Source organism: Xiphophorus couchianus, chromosome 8, assembly GCF_001444195.1.
Source record: "Xiphophorus couchianus chromosome 8, X_couchianus-1.0, whole genome shotgun sequence".
Lineage (NCBI taxonomy): Eukaryota > Metazoa > Chordata > Actinopteri > Cyprinodontiformes > Poeciliidae > Xiphophorus > Xiphophorus couchianus.
In genome coordinates, this window is record NC_040235.1 from 28,304,974 (window position 1) to 28,328,649 (window position 23,676).

Below are 23,676 nucleotides of genomic sequence, written 5' to 3' on the forward strand. Positions count from 1 at the left end.
TACTTCTGGTCTCTGATCAGATACCTAAGTGAAGTCTCTTACAGTCTATGCAATATCCAAACCCTTTTCATTTATTAAAGAGCAACAAGGTAAATGATTGAACTTACTTCTCCCTCAATCAGAGGTTGGTCCTAAGCTCTTTTAACACTACTTTTACAAACCAATAAGCTTATCTGCTCAGTAAAGCTCTGCATTACAATATCACAGCGTCATTCTGTGGCAAGAGCACTATTGTTCTTTAAACAGCATAGTACACTGAATATCTGTTGTGAAGATATCTCTTCAATATCTCTTTCTCATGTGACCAGCATTTCTCAACAACAAACAAAAGTGTAATAAAAATTGGATACAACTTTTTCCACTACATATGCCATACTACAGAGAGATCTCCTCATCTAAGACCAGTCTAATATTAGATTTATTAAAATGAAAGTCAATTAACCTGAAAGGTATAGGCAAGGTGCCTGCCTCACCGACTAAAACTGGGAGCTAGTTTTACAGGAAAGGAGCATGATAAATGAGGAATCTGCCTCCCATTCTACTTTAAGAACCTCTAGGAACCACCATTAAACTTGCAGTTTGAGAGTTTTAGAACATATGGAACAATCAGATATTTAATAATTTGATTATTTGGGGCTTTATATTTAAGAAGAAAAAGTAAGTAGTACTCTGTAGCTGACAGAGAATATGTTAAGAGAAGCTAAAACTAGTGAAATATTTAACTTTATTCTCATTAGAACTCTGGCTGCAGTGTTTGGGATGTGCTGAAGGCTTTTGAACATTTTTTAATACGATTTACAGAAATTTAGCCTACAAGCCTGTAATGTGTGGATTAATTTTCCATTTTTAACATTCAGGATAGACAGTTTGTCAAATGTACGTGAGTGAATAGAAACTTGAAAATTGTGGAGAAGAAATGTCCTATTTACTCCTACTGGATCTCCTAAGAAGCTTGTCATACCAAAGTTTTTTTTATTATTCACCTATGGGGGGCAGTGACGTTCACCAAACTTCCGGAGACCAGAAGAAAACACTGTTTTGGTTTGCGCATGCCTAGCAGCCTCTAGGTGAAGCGGACTGTTTTCCTGGTGGGAACATCGGAGCTCAGTCTCTTTAGTTTTCTGTTGGAGGGCAGAACTATAACTACAGTAGGAATATAACCGAACTATGTTTGTTACATAAGTACTCTGAGACAGAAGCGTGATGTTTTCAGCCAGCATGGAAACCAAAAGAGTGGAAATTCCCACCAGCGTACTAGACGATCTGTGCAGGTAGGAGACGGTTCTCTGGCTACGACTGTTTGCTACTCGAGGGCAGTCAAATGTTGTTACATGCTTTCCGTTTTGTATAGTGTGTTACACTGGATTAATTGGTCTAAGTCCTAAATCAGAGTAAGCATGTTTGCGTTCAGTGCGCAGCCATTATTGTTTCTGTCGGAAACTGCATGAAGTGCTGAGAACCACTGCTGGAGCCCGAAGGAAACTGCAGGGGTTTTCCTCTTCTCGGTATCCTGCATCCTCTGTAGTGTCCTCTTGTCCTGCTCATTCAAACTTGGCCGGCGGGACAGGGCAGGGATTAAATAACTCTAGATGTTACACATTCTCAACACTAAAATCCCTAAATGCGCTGCCAGACCTCAGTGATGCACAATCACTCAAGAAACAGCTCTGATGCCAATGTTTCTTCAGAGTCTGGAAAAGTAGAGTACATAGAGAAAGTAAACAGAGTACCTCCATGTGACTCCATCCTCCCGTATTTACAATTCACTTCAGTTTATTTGACTGTTGGTTTGTAGGATCTCTGAAGAGGTCTGTGACTGACGCACTGTATGGCAGTCTGATAAAAGAGGGGGGGACAATTAAACTAAATAGTTGCGATCCTTCAGTTGAACCAGCTACCTCTTCTTCATCACTCCATCTAGTTCCTCCGAAACTTCAGATAACTCAAATCTTCACTGAAATCCTTACAACTTCGTCCACTTCAGTCTTCTCAGCCTAATTGTTTACGGTTTAGTGTAACCTGATTACTCTGCACCCAAATGGCGCTGGTTCTTTACTACAGACAAAAACAGCGACACACTGCATTTACAATATTTTGTGAGAAATATTTATTATTAAAAGTTTTTGTGTACACATAATGAAAGTGCAGTAGTTAATCTTTTAAATCATGTAAGTGGCTTTATCGTGTCAGGGAAGGTGGTCTCCACAACAGACCTCAGATCTGCAGCATTTAGCTGCACTGAAGGTCTTTAGCGGCCAGACAAAGTATGGTTTGCCTTGTCCCTCCCTGTAGATGGCTTCATACTTTAAAAAAAAAAAGGTTGGTTTACAAAGCTCATTGGTCTAAATTTTTATTCAAGGTGTACCAATAAATTGTCCAGCCAATGAGTCGGCCCCAACTTCCTTAATTTTGGTAAATCGGTGATCAGTTGATACTTACGTGAAACCGATCTTATCCACCAATTTTACCTACTTCAGCAAAAGTCTAAAAATCAGCCACTGTCCTCTTTTACTCTGCCATGTGAGAGGGCTGACTGACAAACCCAGACTGACCTCCCACCAGGTCATGTTTGCATGTTTGCAGTTAACAATTCTAACAACAGTGGAGTGACTGCTAACAACTTTCCTAACAACTCAGCAACTTTCCTGCTATATTTAGCAACATTTCAGAGAAAAAAGGGTATTGGACAAAATGGGAATGGGCAGATTAGGCTTTGTCAGTAAACAGTAATCTGCAAGATATCTGCAATCGGTGCAGCCCTAATTTCATCCATTTCAGTAAATGGGGTGACAGTGGAGGAAACCGGCTCAATATGGGTAATTAAAATGACTCCTTAACAGCTGAAGCTTTTATATGCTTCTACATAATAAAGTTTCAGTGCCAGGAATATTTAGACATCTCTCCCAGCTGATGCCAACCACTGCTAATCTGGATGTTACATGATGATCCTGCTTTAAGGGAAGGCAGATAAATAAACATAAACAAGTTTTTAATTTAAGATCTGGTTTCAGTATCTAAAGTGTGGTCACAGGGAATGTTGAAATTTTGGGGAAGTCAAAAATGGACTGAAACTTCTGTTAGTTTGAATCTGGACAACAGTGGTATTGATAATGAAAAATGCTTGGGAACCCTGATAGAATTTGTTTTCGTCTGTGTTTGTGTAGCCGGTTCATCCTCCACATCCCCAGCGAGGAGCGGGACAACGCTATTCGTGTGTGTTTCCAGATTGAGCTGGCTCACTGGTTTTATCTGGACTTCTGCATTCAAAACACTCCAGGAGCGCCTCAGTGTGGAATCAGAGACTTTGCCAAAGCTGATATCCTTTTATATGATGTCTGTTCAACCAGCTCTCAAGACATTTCTAGTCATTTTAGTGCAACCTTTGTGCAGATGTGTTCTCTTGGCTCCTTTAGGGTTTGATAAATTGCAGGACAAACCTAATGTAGGAAATCCTCATGGCCATAGGTAATATTTTTCTTGACAACTGTAAACTTTTCCATCATTGTCCATTTCTGCTGCCACATGGAGAGGATGTGCAGAAGGTTCTGGAGGAATGGAAGGAGTACAAGATGGGTGTACCCACATATGGGGCAATTATTCTAGATGAATCACTGGAGAATGTGAGTTTATGTTGCATGTAGACATAAATCACAGGAACAGGTTACTTCAGTTCGGCCGTTGTCAGTCTGTCGTTTCTTACTTAATAGCTAAAAACATTGCAGGCTCACTTTAAAAAGCTTATCAATCAATCAGGTTTATTTGTATAGCACATTTCAGCAACAAGGCATTTCAAAGTGCTTTACATCAGTGGTTCTCAAATGGGGGTACACGTACCCCTGGGGGTACGTGGAGGTACTGCAGGGGGTACGTGAAGCTTTTCAAAATATCTTTAAAAAATCAGTAGGCTCCTCATAATAAGTCTTGGGAAAAATTATTTTGTAAAAAGTTTGATAAAATATAAATGTGTGTTCATGCACTGAATTTTATATTCAGTATTTAGTTTCAATATCCTTTAAAATAAAACAGTTTGACTGGTTTTATACCTTCCTGGTGGTCACCGTCTTCTGTTTTTCTTTTTTGTTTAACCATGCAATGTTTGTAATATGGATGTATTTGTCAGGTTCACTGATATAAGCTGTTTGGCTTTAATAAATCAGACAGTGATTTTACAGCACTGTACCTCTTTTTTATTCCAAAAATGTTTTGCCCGTGTCAGGGGGTACTTGACTAAAAATATATTTTTAAGGGGGTACATCACTGAAAAAAGTTTGAGAACCACTGATTTACATCATAAAAACACAAAAATAAGTAGTATTCTCTTTGACAGCTGACTGTTTAATGATTTATTGATTATGATTCAAAAGCAACTCTAAAGAGGCAGGGTTTTAGTCTAGATTTAAAGGAACTCAGTGTTTCAGCTGTTTTGCAGTTTTCTGGAAGTTTATTCCAGATTTGTGGTGCATAGAAGCTGAATGCTGCTTCTCCTTGTTTGACTGGGACACAGTGGTAGCTGAGAACTGAATTAGTTTTATTTTTCTTTATCTTTAACTAGATAACATTATGGACATTAATGAGCTGAGCATAATACAAACTATCATCTTAATTGAACAAATTGACATTTCTGAAAGAAATATTCTCCACATAGAATAAACCTGTTTATCAAACATTCTTATTTGCACTATTTAGCCCAAACAATGTATTGTTGTGTGAAGATACAAATATATTTTAATTAAATCATTGATCAAATCAATGGATTCAGTGTTTCTCATGGCTGTGAAAGTGTGTCGGTGTGTGTGGGCGTGTGCATGTGTGTGTGATATGTAACTAGCACAGTTTTTCCTTCCAGGCGCTGCTTGTTCAGGGCTACCTGGCCAAGTCTGGCTGGGGTTTTCCAAAGGGGAAAGTGAATGAGGATGAAGCTCCTCATGACTGTGCAGTTCGTGAAGTGAGTCTTCCAGGTCTTGCTGGCTGAGTTTAAAGCAGTATAACTGTCTCTGATGTGTGATTCAAGCAGAACATCTAACTGCTCTGCAGGTGCTGGAGGAGACAGGTTTTGATATCAAGAACCGCATCTGCAAAGACGTGTACATCGAACAGAAGATAACTGACCAGTTGGTGCGACTCTATATCATCCCAGGAGTATCCAAGGATACAAAGTTCAACCCCAAAACACGGAAAGAGATCAGGGTAGAGAAACTTTTCAACATTTGGAAGTGCTTGATTTCTACTGTTAAGACATACTTCTTCCAAACAAATCTTGTTTTCTTTTTTTCAGAACATTGAATGGTTCCCTATTGAGAAGCTGCCCTGCCACAGGAATGACATGACCCCAAAGTCTAAACTGGGACTAGCACCCAATCGATTTTTCATGGCCATTCCATTCATCAGGTAGTAACAATTTATAAGTCAGCGGTCTCAAACTCCAGTCCTCGAGGGCCGGAGTCCTGCAGTTTTTAGATGTGCCACAGGTACAAAACACTGGAATGAAATGGCTTAATTACTGTACCTCCTCCTTGTGTAGATCAGTTCTCCAGAGCCTTAATGACCTAATTATTCTATTTAGGTGTGGTGCAGCAGAGGCACATCTAAAAGTTGCAGGACAGCGGCCCTCGAGGACTGGAGTTTGAGAGCCCTGTTATAAGTAGTTCTATTAATACAACATACAACAGGTTCTTAATTGAGGAATATGTCAATGTACATGCCAGACGTTTGTCCACCTTTTTCAAAATTTCAGTATCAAAGTTAAATGGCATGTGTTTTAGTTTATCTATAACCAAATAAAATAACTATTGTAATTAGGTGCCAATAAAAGTACAAATTAAAACAATAAAAATCATCCTCTTCAACGTCTCGTGTTTTTTGGTCTGATATAATACAAGGACATTTCTATACCCAGTTTAGGTTCAGACCCATAATTATTTATTTTGCGTTCTTTAGAGTGCAACTATGACCACGAAGTTTTACTTTTGTAGAAAATGTCAAATGTCATTTGGATAGTAGTTATTCCTGATCTGATTGGCTGATAGTATTGATGAAGTTCAGACCTCCACAGGTCCATCACAGGCAGCCTTATTCAGGTGTGTTTTCACTAGATAACTGGTGTCCTGCTCTCTTGTACATGTAACTCTTTGCTCTTTCACAGACCGCTGCGTGAATGGATTAACAGACTCAAGGGTGAATCAGATAGTGATGAGGAGCTGGCGAACAACAGGATGACTCCATCCAAACCTTTAGATGGCATTCGGTAAAAATACATCACCACCTGTTCTTAGAATACCTAAAACTTACTCTAACTAATAGTATTAATACTTAGTTTAGTGGCGTAAGCAGCATCAGGAACAGCCACTGGAAGGAAGGAGGATTGTCTGAGTAGCCTTGGCAGCTGTATGCAGTTTGAATTGAATGCAGGCAGTCAATATTTGACTCCAACTCAGCTCAAGTTGAGACCTGCACACAGGTGGCACAGTTGGGTGTTTTATCTACCATGCTGTATGGAATATGATGAGGAAGAGATGACAAAATTAACTTTCCTAGTGCAAAGTGATGTGCAGAGGTTGCTGCTGTTTTTTCATAAGAATTCTCCAAAACTGTGAGGCTTAGTTTTTGTTTCAGAAATATGTGTTCACAAATATGAGACTTTTACAGACATACCTGCTGTGAGCATACTTGCAGGTGTACTAATGCCCTTTGAGGTCTCAGTTTGATATAAAATGGGGATTATAAAAAAAATATTATTATTATCCTGACATCCACCAACTCCAGTGTTTAAGAGCCATTTTCAAATGCGTCTTGTTTATAACACACCTGAATCAGGCTGAATGACGTCTTCTGCATGTTAATCCTGTCTCACAGACGCCTGCTGAGCCATTCCTATGATGCAGGTGTGTTGGAACAGGTATTCACCTAAATGTTCTAGAATTTGAATTGGAGACCACTGTCCTACTGCACTACTTCATATGTCCTAACATATGAAGTAGTGAAGTAGCAGTATTAACATTCTCTTCATCACACTCTGTCTGTATAGAAATGTCATATTTTTGTTCTTTTATTTCCACTAAGTGCAGTTGTTCAAATATTATCTAATTCATATTCTAAATGTTCTATGTAATTTCAGTCTTGTGCATATCGGTGATAAGGCAGTTTAATGTTCAAATGTTTAATTTTGAAAAAATATGTAGTCAGGATGTTGTCACATGCGCAGTGGTGAATTGTGGGCGGGGCAACCTGTTAAATCTCAGTAAGTCTGCAAATCAATACAGAGGTTTGCATTGGATGATCGTCTGGTTTGCTGTTTTTGTGTTTTTCATGTTAGGTTAGATTAATGTAAGCATCCAGACCTGACCCATCCATTCAGAACACATTCTTTCCTTCCCACGTACCACCTTCCACAAAACTCTTTATTGTGTATCTCTCTAAGGTCAAAGAGCCGAAACAATGACGTATATCCAGGAGAGGGTTGGAACAAACATAAGCAGCAGAGGACTCCGGGGCAGACGAACCAGAATGATCCCAACCAGGTCAGAAACACGCAGAGTACTGTTCTGTTGTTATAGAACATTCCCCCAAATCTACCCTGATGCTGTAGCACACATTAGCAAACACCTATCAGCCAGCACAGCAGTTACTTATCATGGACTGATGGGATTAATTCTACAGTCTAGCCAAAGTTAAAGAGAGCAGTAGGGCCGATCCTAGTACCTACAGTAGCCTGGTGTGGTAGTGCAGGACTCTGCACCCATTGGTTAGGTTAGGTTAAACTTTATTAATCCCATAGGGAAATTAAGATAAGATTTATTGTCATTGTCATCAACAGATTACGAGATTTAGATTTGCTCGACTTGAGTTAAGATGCAGGTTATGTGTATATACATAATATACAATGATAAAGAAATAAATAGTACAAAATGAGAAATAAACTTAGACATCAGAAGATGGTTGCAGCGCCTGGAGGTGTCGCAACAGAATTTACATTTTTAACAAAGTGGTGTCAAGAGCAGAAGTTCTTATGCCTTTGAATTTAGTGCCATGATTGCCATCGGGTAAAAACTGTTTTTTAGGCGATTTGTCCTGGTTTTTATTGCTCTGTATCTCTTGTCTGATGGCAGCAGCTGGAAGAGACCATGGCCAGGGTGTGAAGAGTCATTTAAAATGTCCAAAACTTTCTTGTGGAGCCTGGAAGTGTAAATCTGTTCCATAGTGGGGAGGGGGCAGCCTATGGTTCTCTCTGCTGCCCTAACAACCCTCTGGAGCACCTTCTTGCCACAGATGTGCTGCTGCCGTACCAGACACACAGACTGTACGTGAGCACACTCTCTATGGAGCAGTGATAGAAGGCCTGCAGCAGGTCTGAGGGGAGACGGTTCTTCTTGAGTATTCTCAGAAAGTACAGTCTCTGCTGTGCCTTCTTCAACAGCTCCTTGGTGTTGGTGCTCCAGGTTAGCTTGTCCTCCAACTCCATGCCCAGAAACCTGAACACTGGGACCCTCTCCACACAGGTCCCACTGATGGTGAGAGGCTGGATGTCCGTTTTGTTCTTCCTGAAGTCGATCACCAGCTCCTTTGTTTTGGAGGTGTTGAGGAGCAGGTTATTGACTTTGCACCACTCTGACAGCTGCTTCACCTCATCCCTGTACTCCAGCTCCCCCTTCCCGCCTGAGATGAGACCAACAACAGTCGTGTCATCTGCAAACTTTATGATCTTGTTGCTGAGGTGGTTGGAGACACAGTCATGAGTGTAGAGGGTGTAGAGAAGTGGGCTGAGCACGCAACCCTGTGGCGATCCGGTGTTCAGGCTCAGAGCAGTGGAGGTGTGGGGGCCCAGTCTGACCCTCTGAGAGCGACCTGTTAGGAAGTCCAGGATCCAACTGCAGGTGGCTGATGGGAGCCCAAGGTTTGCTAGCTTGGACACCAGACGTTGGGGAAGTATAGTATTAAATGCTGAGCTGAAGTCCACAAAGAGCATTCTGACGTAGCTCCCCTGCTTCTCTAAGTGGGTCAGGGCAGCATGAAGTGCTGTGGATACAGCGTCCTCTGTGGACCTCTTTGCTTTGTAGGCAAATTGGAGAGGGTCCAGCTCAGCAGGCAGGCCAGCGAGGATGTGACTCCGCACCAGTCTCTCGAAGCACTTCATGATGATCGGTGTGAGTGCCACTGGACGGTAGTCGTTCAGGGTGTTGATGTTGGTTCTTTTCGGCAGGGGGACAATGGTAGAGGACTTTAGGCAGGGAGGTACAGTGGCTTGAGACAGGGACTGGTTAAAAATCTTTGTGAAGATTCCAGCCAGTTGGTCTGCACAGTCTTTAAGCACCCGTCCCGACACACCGTCTGTTCCCGCAGCCTTCCTTGGGTTCACCTTCCTCATCACCTGCCTCACCTCACACTCCTCTACTGTGAGAGCAGAGCTGCTGTGGACAGGCAGCTGTGATGGAGCTGTGGTAGGTGTCGCCTCAAAGCGGGCAAAGAAGATATTCATCTCCTCTGCCAGGGAAGTGGTTCCCTCCGTGCATGGCTGGTTGCTGGATCTGTAGTTTGTAATGTGCTGAACACCCTGCCACACCTGCCTGGTGTTGTTGCTCCTGAGCTGCTTCTCTATTCTCCCTCTGTATGATGCCTTAGCTTGGCAGATGCCTCTTCTCAGGTTGGCTCTGGCAGAACTGTAGAGTGCTTTGTCCCCAGACCTGAAAGCAGCGTTCCTGGCTTTCAAGAGGCCCCGGACCTCCTTAGTCATCCAGGGTTTCCTATTCGGATAGATCTTCATGAGTCTGTTCCTGGTGACATTGTCCGTGCAGAACCTGATGTAGTCCAAGACTGCTGAGGTGTAGTTCTCCAGATCCTGATGTGCAAAAACCTCCCAGTCAGTTCTCTGGAAGCAGTCCTGTAGTTGGTGGCCAGATGGTGACAGTCCGGGTTGTAATGGGGACACGTTTCCGCAGGGGAGTGTAAGCAGGGATCAGTAGCAGGGACACTTGATCAGACTGGCCAAGGTGTGCTAAGGGTTTAGCCCTGTATGCTTGTCTGATGTTTGTGTACAGCTTGTCCAGAGTTTTATCACCCTGGTTGTGCACTTTACGTGTTGATGGAATTTGGGGAGGACTGATTTCAGATCAGCATGATTAAAGTCCCCAGAGAAATTGAGGTTATACATTGGCTCTTTAGACCCTGCACTGCTTTCTAATGGCCAAAAATGTTCTTAAAAGCAAAAGTAATAGTAAATGCTAGCTTTAGGAGTTTTATGAAGCATTGTCATTCAACATATGCATAGCCTGAAGAATTACACTAATAGAGTGAGGAATATTTTTCTTAAGAAAATTAATCATTTTTAGTAGCAAACTACATGATTTTTCTTCACATTTGTTTGACTGGTACATTGAAGATAATGTGTTAATTCCGTTTGATGTAATACCTTGAGATTTTCCCATAAAACAAGTCTGCTGTTGCACATATTGTAAAACTAAGTTGTGCCTTGAAACACATTTTATTTAGCTCCACCAGGGGCAAAAATGGCTCTCAGGGTTTGAGCCATTGCTGACCCTTCTGTAGTTATGTTGAAACTGAAAAATCTGAGACCAAACATCCAAGATTTGTTAGGCTTGAGCAGCTCCGGCTGCAGACAAGTTTAACAGGGGGGCATTGACTTATTAGACGACAACATCAGTAGTCTAAGGCTACTTAACAAGCTTAAGGCGCTGTATTGTTATTAGCTAGTCATCTTTTAGCTAACATTACCTGTATTGAACAGCATTACTCAACTCAGTCGGTTAGTTTGGGGGGAAAACTGTGCCAGGTTCTTTGCGTTTTCCTGGTTTGCTGCATAATTCTAACACACACCTGCGGAGCTCTGCGCAGCAGCAGCAGCAGGTCTCCGTCGCAGCCGCACGGGTGTAAACCCAGCGCGAGCGTCGTAGCGCACATGTTGCGTTTAAAGGCGGCTCGGAAACAGGTTACGACGTGTTAACAACGGATTTAACAGTTTTAACTGCTGAAATCAGTGACAGAGGACACAGATATGGGAAGTGCGGAAGCCCCTACTGTATCAGATTGATATAGGAATAACATAAAGTTGACCATTCTAAGGTTAAAAACAACAAACAGCTTCCAGTCCAGGGGGGGCACGGCTGACTCTGTGGGCAGGCAATGCCCGCCCATGCCGCCGAGCCTGGGCTTGAGTGAGCAGAAAGGACACTTAGGATGTGTTGCAACAACATGTTGCCGGCTGTGTTGCTGTAACAAAGCAGCAGTTTTATGAATGGGAGTGCAAGTAGGAAGTCCCAACGACAGGTTTCAAGTTCTGACAGCATCCCAAACTAAAGAAACTCATCGGAATGTGTCGAACACATCCAGTATCAGTTTGTGGGGATAAAGCAAGCTTACAAGCTTCAGAACAACAACAGGTTTGCTGGTGGCAGTATTATGATGTGTGGGCACTATGCTGCCAGGTGGAGAAGACTTCAAAGAGGAAGTTAAAACATACACACAAGTGGGTTTTACTAATGGCCAATGAAACTAAGCATGTGGTCAGGCTGGTTATAAAGTGGCTTGAGGGCACCATATAAAGTGTTTTGAATTGGCCATTACAAAGCCCTCATCTCAGTCCCGTAGGAAGTACTGAACTGAAAAGCTGGGAGTGAGCAAAGCAGCCTTCAGTCAGTTCCAACAAGCCAGTTCTACCAAATACTAGGAGAAATATATGCAAACTTCTGACTTTGAAGAATGGTTTTAAAATACTCTTTCTGACATTATTCTGGCTTTTAGCAAATAGAAACAATGTTTGTTTCCAAACTGACATAAAACAGGAAACATTTAATCTGACTTCATCTCAGGCAGTGTGGGAAAAAAATGACAGCTTTGCTGTTGGTCTAACCAAACCCTTTAGTCCTAAACCACATCACTGATAGAATATTAGTATTTAGTTGATGTTCAGAAGGGTCATATGTTTATAAAAACGATGTACCTTTCAGTCCTAATGTCATTAATATAAAATAAGAGTCAGCGAAGCTTAATAATATGTAATCAGTCAACTATGCTGTGTCTGACTTTATTGATGACTCTTTTAAAGCTAAAAAATGATGGTGGTAAATTGTAAAGAATTAGTCCTTGTCCTGTCACAGCTTAGAACAGACCACAGCCACTATCTGCTGTTCAAGGTCTGTATTCTCTCTGCAGAAACTGGTTTTGAAAAGCAGTGGCAAAAAAAGACAGGACTCTCCTTGTGTAAAGAGAGGAACCGGTGAAAATGGATCCAATAACCAGCAGGTTAGTAGCGACACATTGAAACTTAGGCTACGTTCACACTGCAGTGACAATTCTCGATTCCGATTTTTAGTGAGATCAAAATTTTTTTGCATGGTCATTCACATTTCAAAATGTATGCGACTTGTACATGATCTCCTGTGCGAACTCTTAACGACCTGAAAGCTTCCCGCATGTGCACAAGAGGGCGCAGTATTGGCACATGTAGAGAGCGTGCTCAGTGTTTTGTTAACTGCCATAAAAAAGAAGTGCTCAGTGTTTGCGGAAGTAAACATGGATGCTACTGGTGGAGCATGTCATGCAATTTTAAAGTTGGTATCCAATCGGAGCCAGCATATTAGCAACGTAATCCTCATTATGGTCCGCCATGGTTGTTGTTTTTCTTCCTGCTTGTGCGTATCAAGATGCAGAATAGTGACATTTGTCGAGTATCATAGACATTCACACATCTAAGTGGCCTGGGTTGTGTTAGAAAAAATCCGATCTGTTGTTCAGACTCCCATGGCAAAAAAAATCTGATTCGGGTCTCTTCAGGCTGCAATGTGAATGTAGACTAAGCACCACTTCCTTCCTTTTTGAAGATATTATTTATCTGAGCAAAAATAAATAAAATAAATACATCTTCATGAGGGTAAACAGAGGTACAGTCAACCTAAGATGCTTTCACTATACTTGACATCTTAGCAGCACTGTACTACTCAAAAGCAACTGTTGCATCCCATGAATCTAGGAAGAGTTAGGAAGGTATTTTGAAATAATTTAGTCTTTCTAGAGATGGGAACGTTTATTTACAAGTGGAAATCATCTAAGATGTGTGCCAATCATTCCAGGTGTCAATATTCACACAGATTCACCTCATGGGTAGACTGTGGAATGTTTTAAAAAGATTTGGGTACCCCAGCTCAGATTTTTAAGGTTTCAAATATTCGAATTTAAAGTTACTTACAGGAAATTTGAAAAAGGTTGAAGACAATTTGATAGTTTGACAGAAGAAAACATCTTCTGCAAAAAACAAACAAAAAACAGTATAGTTACTTATGTTTGTCAGGTTGCCTGAATGAAATATAAGACTTCTGGAGCACAGACCTGTTTCCTACCAATCAGCAGGGTTTTTGACCCTGAGCCTCTTCACAATTTGTTGTCAGTACTTAAGTTTATTTGTGTAGCATATTTCAGTGACATTGCAGTTCAAAGTGCTTTACTTGATAAAAATATATTACCTGAGTGAAGTTGCCCCCCATCCACCTTCTTCAAATTTGACAAATTTTTGTCTAACGTCTGCTGGTTTGAGGAGCAAAAATTTTCGTTTGTGCCGCTATCATTTTAAAGATATTAAGAAATGTTTTCAGAGGTCATGAAAGGTCAACCAGCCCACCACTTTACTCAAATCAGACAAAATTGGTGTCAAACAACTCGACTACCTTTGTGCAGCAAATTTTTTGGTTTGTGCTGCTTTGGCTTTGAAGATATTAATGAAAGTTAAAGATAATTTGGATTTTGTAAAAGTGGAGGGCAAGGGGGGTGGTTGACCTTTTGACCTTTAAATTTTCATTAATATCTTCAAAGCCAAAGCAGCACAAAAACGTTTGCTGCGCAAACCGGCACAAATGTATCACAAAAGTTTGAGATCAATTTTGTCTCAATTGAAGAAGGTCGGGGGCTAACTTCACTCAGGTAAACATATTATGTAATATTAACAAAACAAACAAAGGGAGAAACAATTCAATACAGCAGCAAAGCAGGTGGAGAAATAGAAGCCAATAAGTATGATCAACTATTGGACTGACATCCCATTCCACCTGCTGGTGTACTGCAGAAGTTAAGTAGAAAACAGGTAGCTAATACAGTATTGCTTTTTATGCCTTTACATATTAGATATGTTTTTATGTGCCCATCATATAATAAAAGCAATAAACAGGTTTTCAACTATTTACACAAGAAAATATATTAAAGTCGTAAGTCACATTTTTATGGTCCTGATTTCTTTGTTTCTCATGACGTCATATAGAGGTTCTTACTTGTTTAAGACAGACTCTGAAAATAAGGGGGGTTTTTTCTTGCTGGCTGTGAGACTTTCTACTGCCAGCAGTATGTTGTCTAACATTCTGTCAGGACTTACAATGTTGAAACATGAGTAGATAATAAGGAAAACCTAGCAGTCCCAGTGACACAGCAGGACTGCAGCACTGCTGCTTCATACTGGTTTGCTTATTATGTTGAATATTTTTCAAAGAATTCATATTTGAACATTCTTCTTTCATTAATGGATATACAGAGGTGGAACATGTATGGGTGGGCATGAAATGACTCCTATTTTACAAACCTTCCTTCATCTCTTAAACAGAAAGAGGACAAACGGACTCATCCCAGACGACTTCAAGATATGTTTGAAAGAGGTAGGCTGCATAAAGACTAAAACCTGATTCAGATCATATTTTTGTCTACATGTGTATCTTGTGCCTCGGGACCCCATCCAGGTCCTCAGGAATCACTGGCTTACGTGTTTTGAATAGGACCAAAAGAGTCCATTATGGGCAGGGGGGCTCATATACTGTGTGGTTGTCCTGGGACTATGATCTGGGTGGGCTTTAAGATGCCTTAATTTAGAGTTTTCCAAGTCCAGTCCTCCAGACTTACTGCTCTGCAATGTGAAGATGCATCCCAGCACACCCGGACCAAATGAATGGCTCGTTACCAGGCCTCTACCTACAGCTAGGCAGAACTGAATGTAGTGGTGGTCTGCTTGCAGCTGAAGATCCAGCAAATGGGTCAGTAAAACAACACAGTGCATTATGAGTATTGTGTCAGAGCTCGACTCTGACAAGCTCTGAGTTTGTCAAGTCAGGTTTGACTAGAACCAGGTGAAGAATGTTGGGCCTCCTTTTTTTTGGAATGACTTCATCGATGCAGCATGGCCTGGAGGCTATGAGCCAGCGATTCTGCTGAGGTGTTCAGGAAGCTCAGGTTGCTTTTATAGCTACCTTCATGTCATTCGCATTGTTGGTTCTGGTGTCTCTCATCTTCCTCCTGACTTTGTAAAACTGTAGATTCCTGTTTGCTGGCCAGTCAAGAACAATATCATCATGCTCAATGAAGCAGCTTTTTGGTACATTTTAATTTATTCAGGTATGAAGTCCTTCTGGAAAATAAAATCAGCTTCTCCATAAAGCCCGTCAGCAGAAGGAAGCATGAAGTACTCTAATATTTCCTGGCAGACTGCTGCACTGACTTGGCACTTCAGAAAACAATGGACCAACATCAGCAGATGACGCCAACTGAGGAAACTTCACACTGAACTTCAAGCAACATGCATTCTGTGCCTCTCCACTCATCCTCCAAACTCTGAGACTGATTTCCAGATGAAGTATAACCTTTACTTTGACCTGGAAAGAGAACTTTGGAAACCTACACACTCAGATTTGCAGAATTAAACCTTGTGAGACCAGTCATAATATTGGTTTTCATACTTTTGGTCACCAGATGCCACTGAAGGACTTTGCTGAAAAGTTTCAAACAATGAAACTTTTTTCATTGTTTGAAAAGGGAGTTAAACTATCCGATTCATACAAGTATGTTGGAGCACAGATGTGTCCAAAAGTTACAGTATAGTAGCCTTCAGGACTGGACCTGGGCGCCCCGCCTCACCATGAATACAGTAAAATTCTCCACACCTCTTTATCTGCTACTAAAAAAGACCAAAATTTAAGTTGTCTCAGTTCAGTCTGAATGACATCTATTCTCCCAGTGCTGATCTGGAAACATCTTCACATTTACAGGGTTTTCATTTCTTTTATTAGAGCAATGTTGTCCAAACTCAGTCCTCATGACTGCTGATGAGACCTGGCATAACAAATTTTACTGGATGATAAATTGTGTGTTACATAATAATATTGTTGCTTTGAGATCACTTTTAAGTAATATTTTAATAATGGCATGATAATGCAAGTTCACAATCTCAAAGACTAATAAACTTTAATTTTAAAAAGAACCCTGGAAGTGGAAGATATTTAAAATACTAATTCTGATTAGTCTTAATGTTTAAGTCTAATGCTAATAAGCATTAATCCAATGTTTATTAATGCTGCACAGTATGACCACTAGGAGAAAACTTGTAAGTTGTTCATATGAACAAGTTAAAATAAAAGGATTTAGTGGTGAAACACTGAGATGGGTTATATTTACTACTAGCTATTTCAGTGACAGTAGTTTAGTTCTAAAATGTTAGTGTTGTTTTCATGGTTTGAGATATTAAATAATAAAAAAATCTCTCTTGTTTTTATAGACATGGCCATAAGCAGTTCCAGTTGCCATTTATCATCTGGAGACAAAGACTTTGAGCAGTTGGTTTCCTCCAAGGCTTTCCTGAATTTCAAATTTGACAGAGACGCCATCATGAAATGTTTTGATTACTGATGTTCATCAAACTCTACATTCAGTGACTTTTAATCTTCATGGACAAGGATGTTTCTGAACAAGCTCTTTCCCTTTTTGCCGTCCTTGTTGTGAGCCCACATATCCATCTGAAGTTTGTCCACATTTCTCTAACCATGTAGAAAAGTGTTTCATGTTGCCTGCCTTTACTGTCCAACTGTTCTCACGTCAGTTCATAATGTAACAGTTCTTTCATCAAGCTGGACTTCACGTACTTTTCACATTACTGCACCAAGTTATGTCCACAGGAGACTGTACCCAATGGCTGGCAACTGTTCAAGCATATATTCAGTAGAGCTAAAATATTTCTCATTTTGAAAACTTTCAGATTTTAAACCTAATATTTTGGGAAAGTTCTAAATGTAAAACAACGTGAAAAGAAATGATAGCATATTAAATTTGGCTGTCAGTATTATTACTTGACATCTGGATTTTTAGATTTTATTAAAGAAGGTACATTTAATTCTGGAGTTTGTAGTTTTATAGTTTTGTTAACCTGCTTTACATCTGCCAGAGAACTTCCAGTTTGTTTCACACTAAACACTGTTTTGCTTCATATATTTGCTTTTACAGACAGTCCCACTGTGTTCTAACCACAAACCAGAATTTTTCAGACACATTTCTCACAGTGAATGACATAAATTTTAAACTACAAACACTTTTCTGAAACTATTTGTCCTTAGTTTGACGCCATAATTTGCCACTTGTTTTGTCATATTTTTCTGGTGATTGGGTTTGGCTTTCAACACTTTTCTCTGAAATTAGGATTTTATTTTGGGGACTTATAATATGTGTTTAATTTTGAAGAACAAGCTGAATGTGCATTTGGAGTTTTGCAAACAGCATGCTACTGAATTCATGGAGCTTCTCTAGTTTAAAGAAGAAACAAATTACTAAATTAAGATTGAAAAATAAGAGTTTCAAAATAATAAAAATAATACAAAATAAAAATAATTATAGAAAAACTGAAATAGTAAGTTTTACATCCATTGTGTTTCAGGAAGGAAGTTCATAATTTAAATGCTTTACTTGAACTTGTGTAATGTCCACTAATTGAAAAATAATGTTTTAAAAATCACATCTAATATTTCAGGAAAACATAAGAAACATTGAGTTCTCTGTCTAGTGTCTTTTCTTCGATATATGTCTCACTCCTGTTTGTTGTGATTCACAAGTTTTGTATGATCAAAGTGATCCTGTATTGCTTTAAAAACTTTAGACGTTCCCAATCATGTTGTTCATGACGCACAATTTATCTCGTTAAGCTGGCACAGGTTGATTTCCGTAGGAAAAAATAGTGATACATAAAACAATGCTTTCGCTACAAAAAAACCCTAATGTTGAAATTTATTTCTACGTGACTTTGGACTCTGAGCAAGTGCTGTTCATACCATTAGTTTGTCAGGCTGTTTGTAACGGATGTTATCTCAAGTGCACTTGGTTTAAACTGTTTTTATTTTTCAATGGTGAATTTAATAAAAGTGTTTTTCACTCTGACATTAACTGGTTTACTTCCAGCATACACTGTTAAACATAATAGATGTGTCCTTAAAAAAGCAAGGATTCCTTTTCAAACACATTGGCAACATGGTACTTGTGGTACACAAAACAAAACATGAGGAAAATCTGACCCCATTTCTTCTCATTTTACAGAAACTAAGGAAAAATGAATTTCAGGCTGTTTAAAAACAGTCTGTTCTTTGCTTTGCTAATATTTTCTGTATAACAAGAAAACTACTTGGGGATTTAGCGTTGTTTTGAATCTCTAAATAGATATTTACTCTAATCCGTTTCTGAGAACTACTTTATATACTACTTTATATAACGTACATGTTTCATGGAATCGACCACCTTCTGGTACCTGTAAACAGGTTATCCAGCCCAGAATATTTGGACTATATTCTATAATTCCTCTGTACTTCTTAGATTTTGCCTCAGAAAAAGTGCATGTATATGTATGTTAGTCAACAGATTTTATCTCTTTAAGGTCTGGAATTGGATTGATCCCCTGCATAGTGCTACCTTTTTGCCAGTGACCTTCTTCGTCCCTGACCAAACATCTGATTATTGACTACTGATTTATATAACCAGGAGAGTTGAGAACAAATTTATTTAGGTGTTGTAGTTACAGAACTGAAGCAGTTGTAGTGTGATAGAAATGCATAAAAAGTGTTGAAATAGTCCATTATTGAAGTTTCATTAATCACAAACTTGGTTTTAAATATTTTCCTACTAATTGACAATAAACTAGTCCAGAAGAGTTAAAAAAAATTTTTAATTGGCGTAGATGACAGATGTTGAAAGTAGTGCAAAATTAGATGAAATCGTCCCGTAGCCATTTCCCGAATCGGAAGCTGCAATCGAAAACCAACTTCAGCTTTGTCCCAAAAAGGAAAGAGTAGAGGAAAGGCAGAAAAAAGACCAAGCTGTTCTTTGGGAAAGGAACATGAACTCAGTGGCAAGACCAGCATCCCAGTTTAACCGATGTCCGAAACAATATAGGAGCAAGTTATTTTTTATTTGTCCCCGTGCACTGATTCATGTATTAGTGCTGTTCTAGTCGTCAGTTTATGAGTCTTTTATTCTGAAGAGGTCAGAGCGGATGCGTAGTCGCTTATCTTTCACTGACCGGATACTAGCTAACCTGGTGTGAAGTAGTGGCAACAAACCGGCAGAAGTTAGGAGGTGCACTGACGTTTAATTCCAAGGTACGTCCTCCCAAACACCGTAATGCAAATAGGAGGCCGGTCTCTCTATAAGGAAAATTTAAAATCGTTTTTAAACGGCTCCATTCCTCGGTTAAACGTACAGTTTGCTAATTTTAAAATCACGTTTCTCTCACACCGGACGCTAGCTTGTTTAGTTTTAGGTTTCGGTACCAGTGAAATGAAACGCATCATCTAGTTTATTTACTTTGGATCAACATTATTAGCTTTTTCTTCTTTTGCTCTTTCCTTCAGTTTGTTATTTTGTTTGTATTTCTTTTAATTCCTGTAAAGCACTTTGTATTGCCTTGTTGCTGAAAATGCGCTATATAAATAAAATGACCTTTACCTTTGTACTACTAGCGAGGCTCTATTACAGAATCCTGTCTTTCTTCCGAGAAGAAAAACAGTGAATAAAAGTTGGCGTTACAGTTTAAACCTTCTAGACACTTTAATGTGGCTGGAAGGTTTAAACACCCTCTTATTGAGAACAGAAGACATTAAATACAGACGTATTTAATATGACGTTTCCAGAAAATTCTATCATCTATTATAACCTCTATAAATTAAGTTTGATGCACTCTTTCTAAGTTAACACCCTCTAAATTTTATGCAGTCTGGACACTTTTGTTTGTTGTTAATAAATGTCATGAACCAACTTTTAATTTTAATAAATTCTGATGTAATAGAATGCAAAAGGTGTAGATCAGGGGTGTCAAACTCCAGTCCTCAAGGGCCGGTGTCCTGCAACTTTTAGATGTGCCTCTGCTGCACCACACCTGAATAGAATAATTAGGTCATTAAGGCTCTGGAGAACTGATCTACACAAGGAGGAGGTCATTAAGCAATTTCATTCCAGTGTTTTGTACTTGTGGCACATCTAAAAACTGCAGGACAGCGGCCCTCAAGGACTGGAGTTTGACACCTGTGGTGTAGATTCTCACCAGAATCTAAAACATTTGTATCATCAGCAAATAAAATAAGTCTTACGATTGATAGCATTGATGATACCTTGCATGTGCCATTAATGTATAAGATTAATAATTTGGGACCTAACACTGATCTTTGAGGAACACCACATACAATGTTCAAACATTCAAACTGAATGTTTGAACATTCAGTCTGAATGTTCAAACATTCAGACATTCAGACCAAGATACTTGGTATCTTCACAAATTGTTGCTTTAAGTAACTTTTCACCCAATTTAGTGAAGTCCCCCTGATTCCATATTGTTCCAATGTACTGACTAAAATGTGATTAATGGTATCAAAAGCTTTTTTGAGAACAATGAACATGCCTCCAGCAAATCTCTTTTTATCTGTAGAGTTAGTAATATCCTCAATTTGTTCAATTAGTGCACGTGATACTGATCATTTACTTTTGAAGCCATATTGACTATTCACAAGTAATTTATGTTTTTCAATAAAATTGTCCAGTCTGCTGTTGAATAGCTTTTCCAGGATTTTGGAAAATTGTGGAAGAAGAGAAACAGGGTGGTAATATGTGAAGTGGTGTTTATCTCCAGATTTGTACAGTGGAATAACTTCATCAATTTTCATACTTCTGGAAAACTGACCAGTTAATAAAGATAAATTAAAAATATGAGTAAGAATTTTAGAAATCCTCTTAATTACTTTTTTTTACCAGTAGCATGTCAATGTCATTATGATCAGAAGATGGGGTTTTTTGTTGTTTTTTTCAGCATTAACAGTATTTATAGCTTCACTTTCATGAACTGGTTTACCAAATATAGAACTGTCATTTCATTCAATTACAATATCATTTAATGTCACAGGATCGTGTATTTTGTTTGCTAGTTTTGGACCAACAAGAATGAACAAAGAAATGGTTTATGCATATTATTTATTACCATATCATTTTCAATAAATAGTCAGTATAGGAGTTGTCTTAGAGTTATTACTAATTACAGTATTTAAGGTTTTCCACACATCCTTTATGTCATGTTTATTGTTCTCTAATAATTTATATTTTCCTTCTTGCAATTGCATATAATAGAAGTTAACTTATTTCTATACCTTTCATATTTACCTTTTTCTTCAATAGTCCTGTGTTGTATACAATTTTTATACAGTGTCTTTTATTACAGGCATTTACTCCTTGACATCCATGGGTTATTTTTTGCCCTTGTATTTTTCAGTACAGTTTTACAGGACAATTTTTATCATAAGGAATCATAAATATTCTCAAAAACTCATAAGCCTTATTCACAACATTTTCTTTGTATATTAATTGCCAGTCAAGTGTCTATACATTGAACAGTCTTAACTCTTAAATTAAATGGTTTATTTTCTTATTTGTTTTTCTGCTCTAATAGTTATATAATGTGAATACTGGGAGGTGGTCGCTCAAATGATTTGCTTTCCAAATCATTTGAAAAAAATATTGTCAAGCAATGTGGCACAGTGAACTGTTATTCTAGTGGGTCGTGTGATTTTAGGAAATAAGCCAATGCTGAACATGGTGTAACCTTATGTTTGTTTGGATTTATTAAGTTGATATTAAAGTCACCATCAATGATCATGATCCTATGTTTCACATTAGTAAAGAGTTCCTCTATCCAGTTTTTAAGTATGCTTATATCATAACCCAGTGTGCTGTAGATAGAATCTATGACTATATTTTTCAGTTTTTCCCTATTTATTTTAATTTTAAGACATTCACGCACATTGTATACAACAGTTGATATTTTGTCCACCACTACTAATTCACATCTACATACAGTAGATGGTTAGACCACAACCTTTTAGTTTTTTCTGTTCATACAGATCAGTTTACAACCAGGAAGTTCAACATCCATGTCTTTATCACTGTTTATCCATATTTCTGACATTAATATAATGTTGAAGAGGTGTGTGAACTGATTTAAGTCCATCCATCCATCCATCCATCCAACCATCCAACCACCCAGAAATCTGCGTTTTCACTTATCTGTTAATTAAAATTAAATGTTCTTGTGCTTACTAAGGTTTCCTATGGAATTGGACCAATTTCTAGGGTTATTAAATGACTAAGACTGAGTAGTTCTCTGAAACAGCCTGACTTTTGTCTTATCTCAGGAAAATTGTCACATAAAATCTGCGAAAAAGTACTCACTCTCTGAATGATGTCTTGTGCTCTCTTTCCATGAATGATGCAATTGCTGTGCATACAGTCAGGTATTATATATTAAACAATGCATTATTTTTATGAAAGTTCTTCCTTTAAAGTCAACAATGAGCGACATTTTCTCATAACCTGTAGGCAGACAGATCTGTTTTTTTCTTTACGTTTTTTTTGGCTATTTAACAGTATTTGGACATGAAATAGGGAGGAAGGAGAAAACATGTTGTAAATGGTCTGAGACCGGGAATCAAACCCAAGACCACCGCAATGAGGACTACAGCGCACATCACTGTCTGCTTTCACCTAAAAGTCTAACTTTCTGCTGTTCTCATACTTGAAACAATTTCTTTTTTTTGTTGTTGTTGACAAAACCTTCTATCACACGAGGTTAAAAAAGTGAACAGTTGGGTATTTAGTTTAGATCACTTGACACTAGTGAAGATGATGTCTTTTTGTGTTGCAGTGCACCATGTTTAATGCTATGGGGACATCACAAAAACCGTCCAGGCGTCAGAACATGTCACCTCAAGGCTCCAGTTCCAGTGACTCGAAAACAATTCACATCGGTGAAGAAGTCAAAATAGCAGTGAACCTCTCTTTGGAGAGGTTTCGCTACAGTGATGAAAAAGGTACCAACAAAAACTTTTATCATTCATCCCTTTGCGCAAACAGCTCTGTTCTCTTATTGTCATGTTCTGTGTTTTCTGTGTGTTAATTTCGAGTTTTCGGTGTCTCTGTGTCTCCGTGTTGTCCTGTTCTCCCCTTGATTAGTTCCCAGGTGTTTCTTGTTCCCTGATTACCCCCAGTGTATTTAGTGTCACCTGTGTGTCTGCTCTTTGTCGGGTCCTCGTCTAATGTGCGTGCTGTCATTTGTGTTGTCCATTCGTGTTAACGGTTGCTACCGGCGTCGAGCCCTGGCTTCTGCTCGGCCGTGCTGCCCGTTGATTGGACTGTGTTGTATTTATTATAATCAATCATTCATCTTACCTGGGTCTGCTGCGTCTGCCTCACCATCTCAACTCATGACACTTATGTGTTTTTCATAAGAAACTCTAAGGTACAAGTTAAAGTCTGTTTGAAGTTCAGTGTGTTGTGCATTGGATGGGATGGAGATCAAATCTGAAATAATAAGCATAATAGATGATGCACCATTTAAGAAAAATAAAT

General features: G+C 39.0%; 2 protein-coding genes across 5 annotated transcripts in view; both read left to right on the forward strand.

The window, feature by feature from the left end:
* Nucleotides 1-1,038: 1,038 nt before the first annotated feature.
* dcp2 (decapping mRNA 2) lies at nt 1,039-18,177 on the forward strand. Of its 2 annotated transcripts, XM_028024704.1 has the most exons (11): nt 1,040-1,271; nt 3,165-3,316; nt 3,493-3,620; nt 4,847-4,945; nt 5,035-5,187; nt 5,276-5,388; nt 6,143-6,244; nt 7,418-7,517; nt 12,163-12,252; nt 14,594-14,645; nt 16,532-18,177. In XM_028024704.1, exons 1-11 carry the CDS (start codon nt 1,204-1,206, stop codon nt 16,660-16,662), a joined length of 1,188 nt encoding a protein of 395 aa, XP_027880505.1. In that variant the 5' UTR covers nt 1,040-1,203; the 3' UTR covers nt 16,663-18,177. The 2 variants fall into 2 exon arrangements, with proteins under 2 accessions (XP_027880506.1, XP_027880505.1); XM_028024705.1 differs by lacking the exon at nt 12,163-12,252 and having other exon boundaries at nt 1,039-1,271.
* Nucleotides 18,178-19,258: 1,081 nt separating this feature from the next.
* ythdc2 (YTH domain containing 2) overlaps nt 19,259-23,676 on the forward strand; it is a 37,169-nt gene continuing 32,751 nt past the window's right edge. For 2 of the 3 annotated variants that reach the window (XM_028024681.1, XM_028024682.1), the window contains exons 1-2: nt 19,259-19,388; nt 22,973-23,138. In XM_028024681.1, coding sequence (XP_027880482.1) covers nt 22,979-23,138 — 160 coding nt within the window. In that variant the 5' untranslated portion in view covers nt 19,259-19,388; nt 22,973-22,978. Of the gene's footprint in view, nt 19,389-22,972; nt 23,139-23,523; nt 23,567-23,676 lie in introns of those variants that run through there. The other variant, XM_028024683.1, reaches the window with a different exon arrangement.

Bases quoted from the DNA above. Each gene is read 5' to 3' on its own strand.
- dcp2 (XM_028024704.1), top strand. From the start codon at position 1,204: ATGTTTTCAGCCAGCATGGAAACCAAAAGAGTGGAAATTCCCACCAGC. The intron at 3,621-4,846 runs GTGAGTTTATGT...TTTTCCTTCCAG, and splicing joins TAGATGAATCACTGGAGAAT to GCGCTGCTTGTTCAGGGCTA. The intron at 5,389-6,142 runs GTAGTAACAATT...GCTCTTTCACAG, and splicing joins ATGGCCATTCCATTCATCAG to ACCGCTGCGTGAATGGATTA.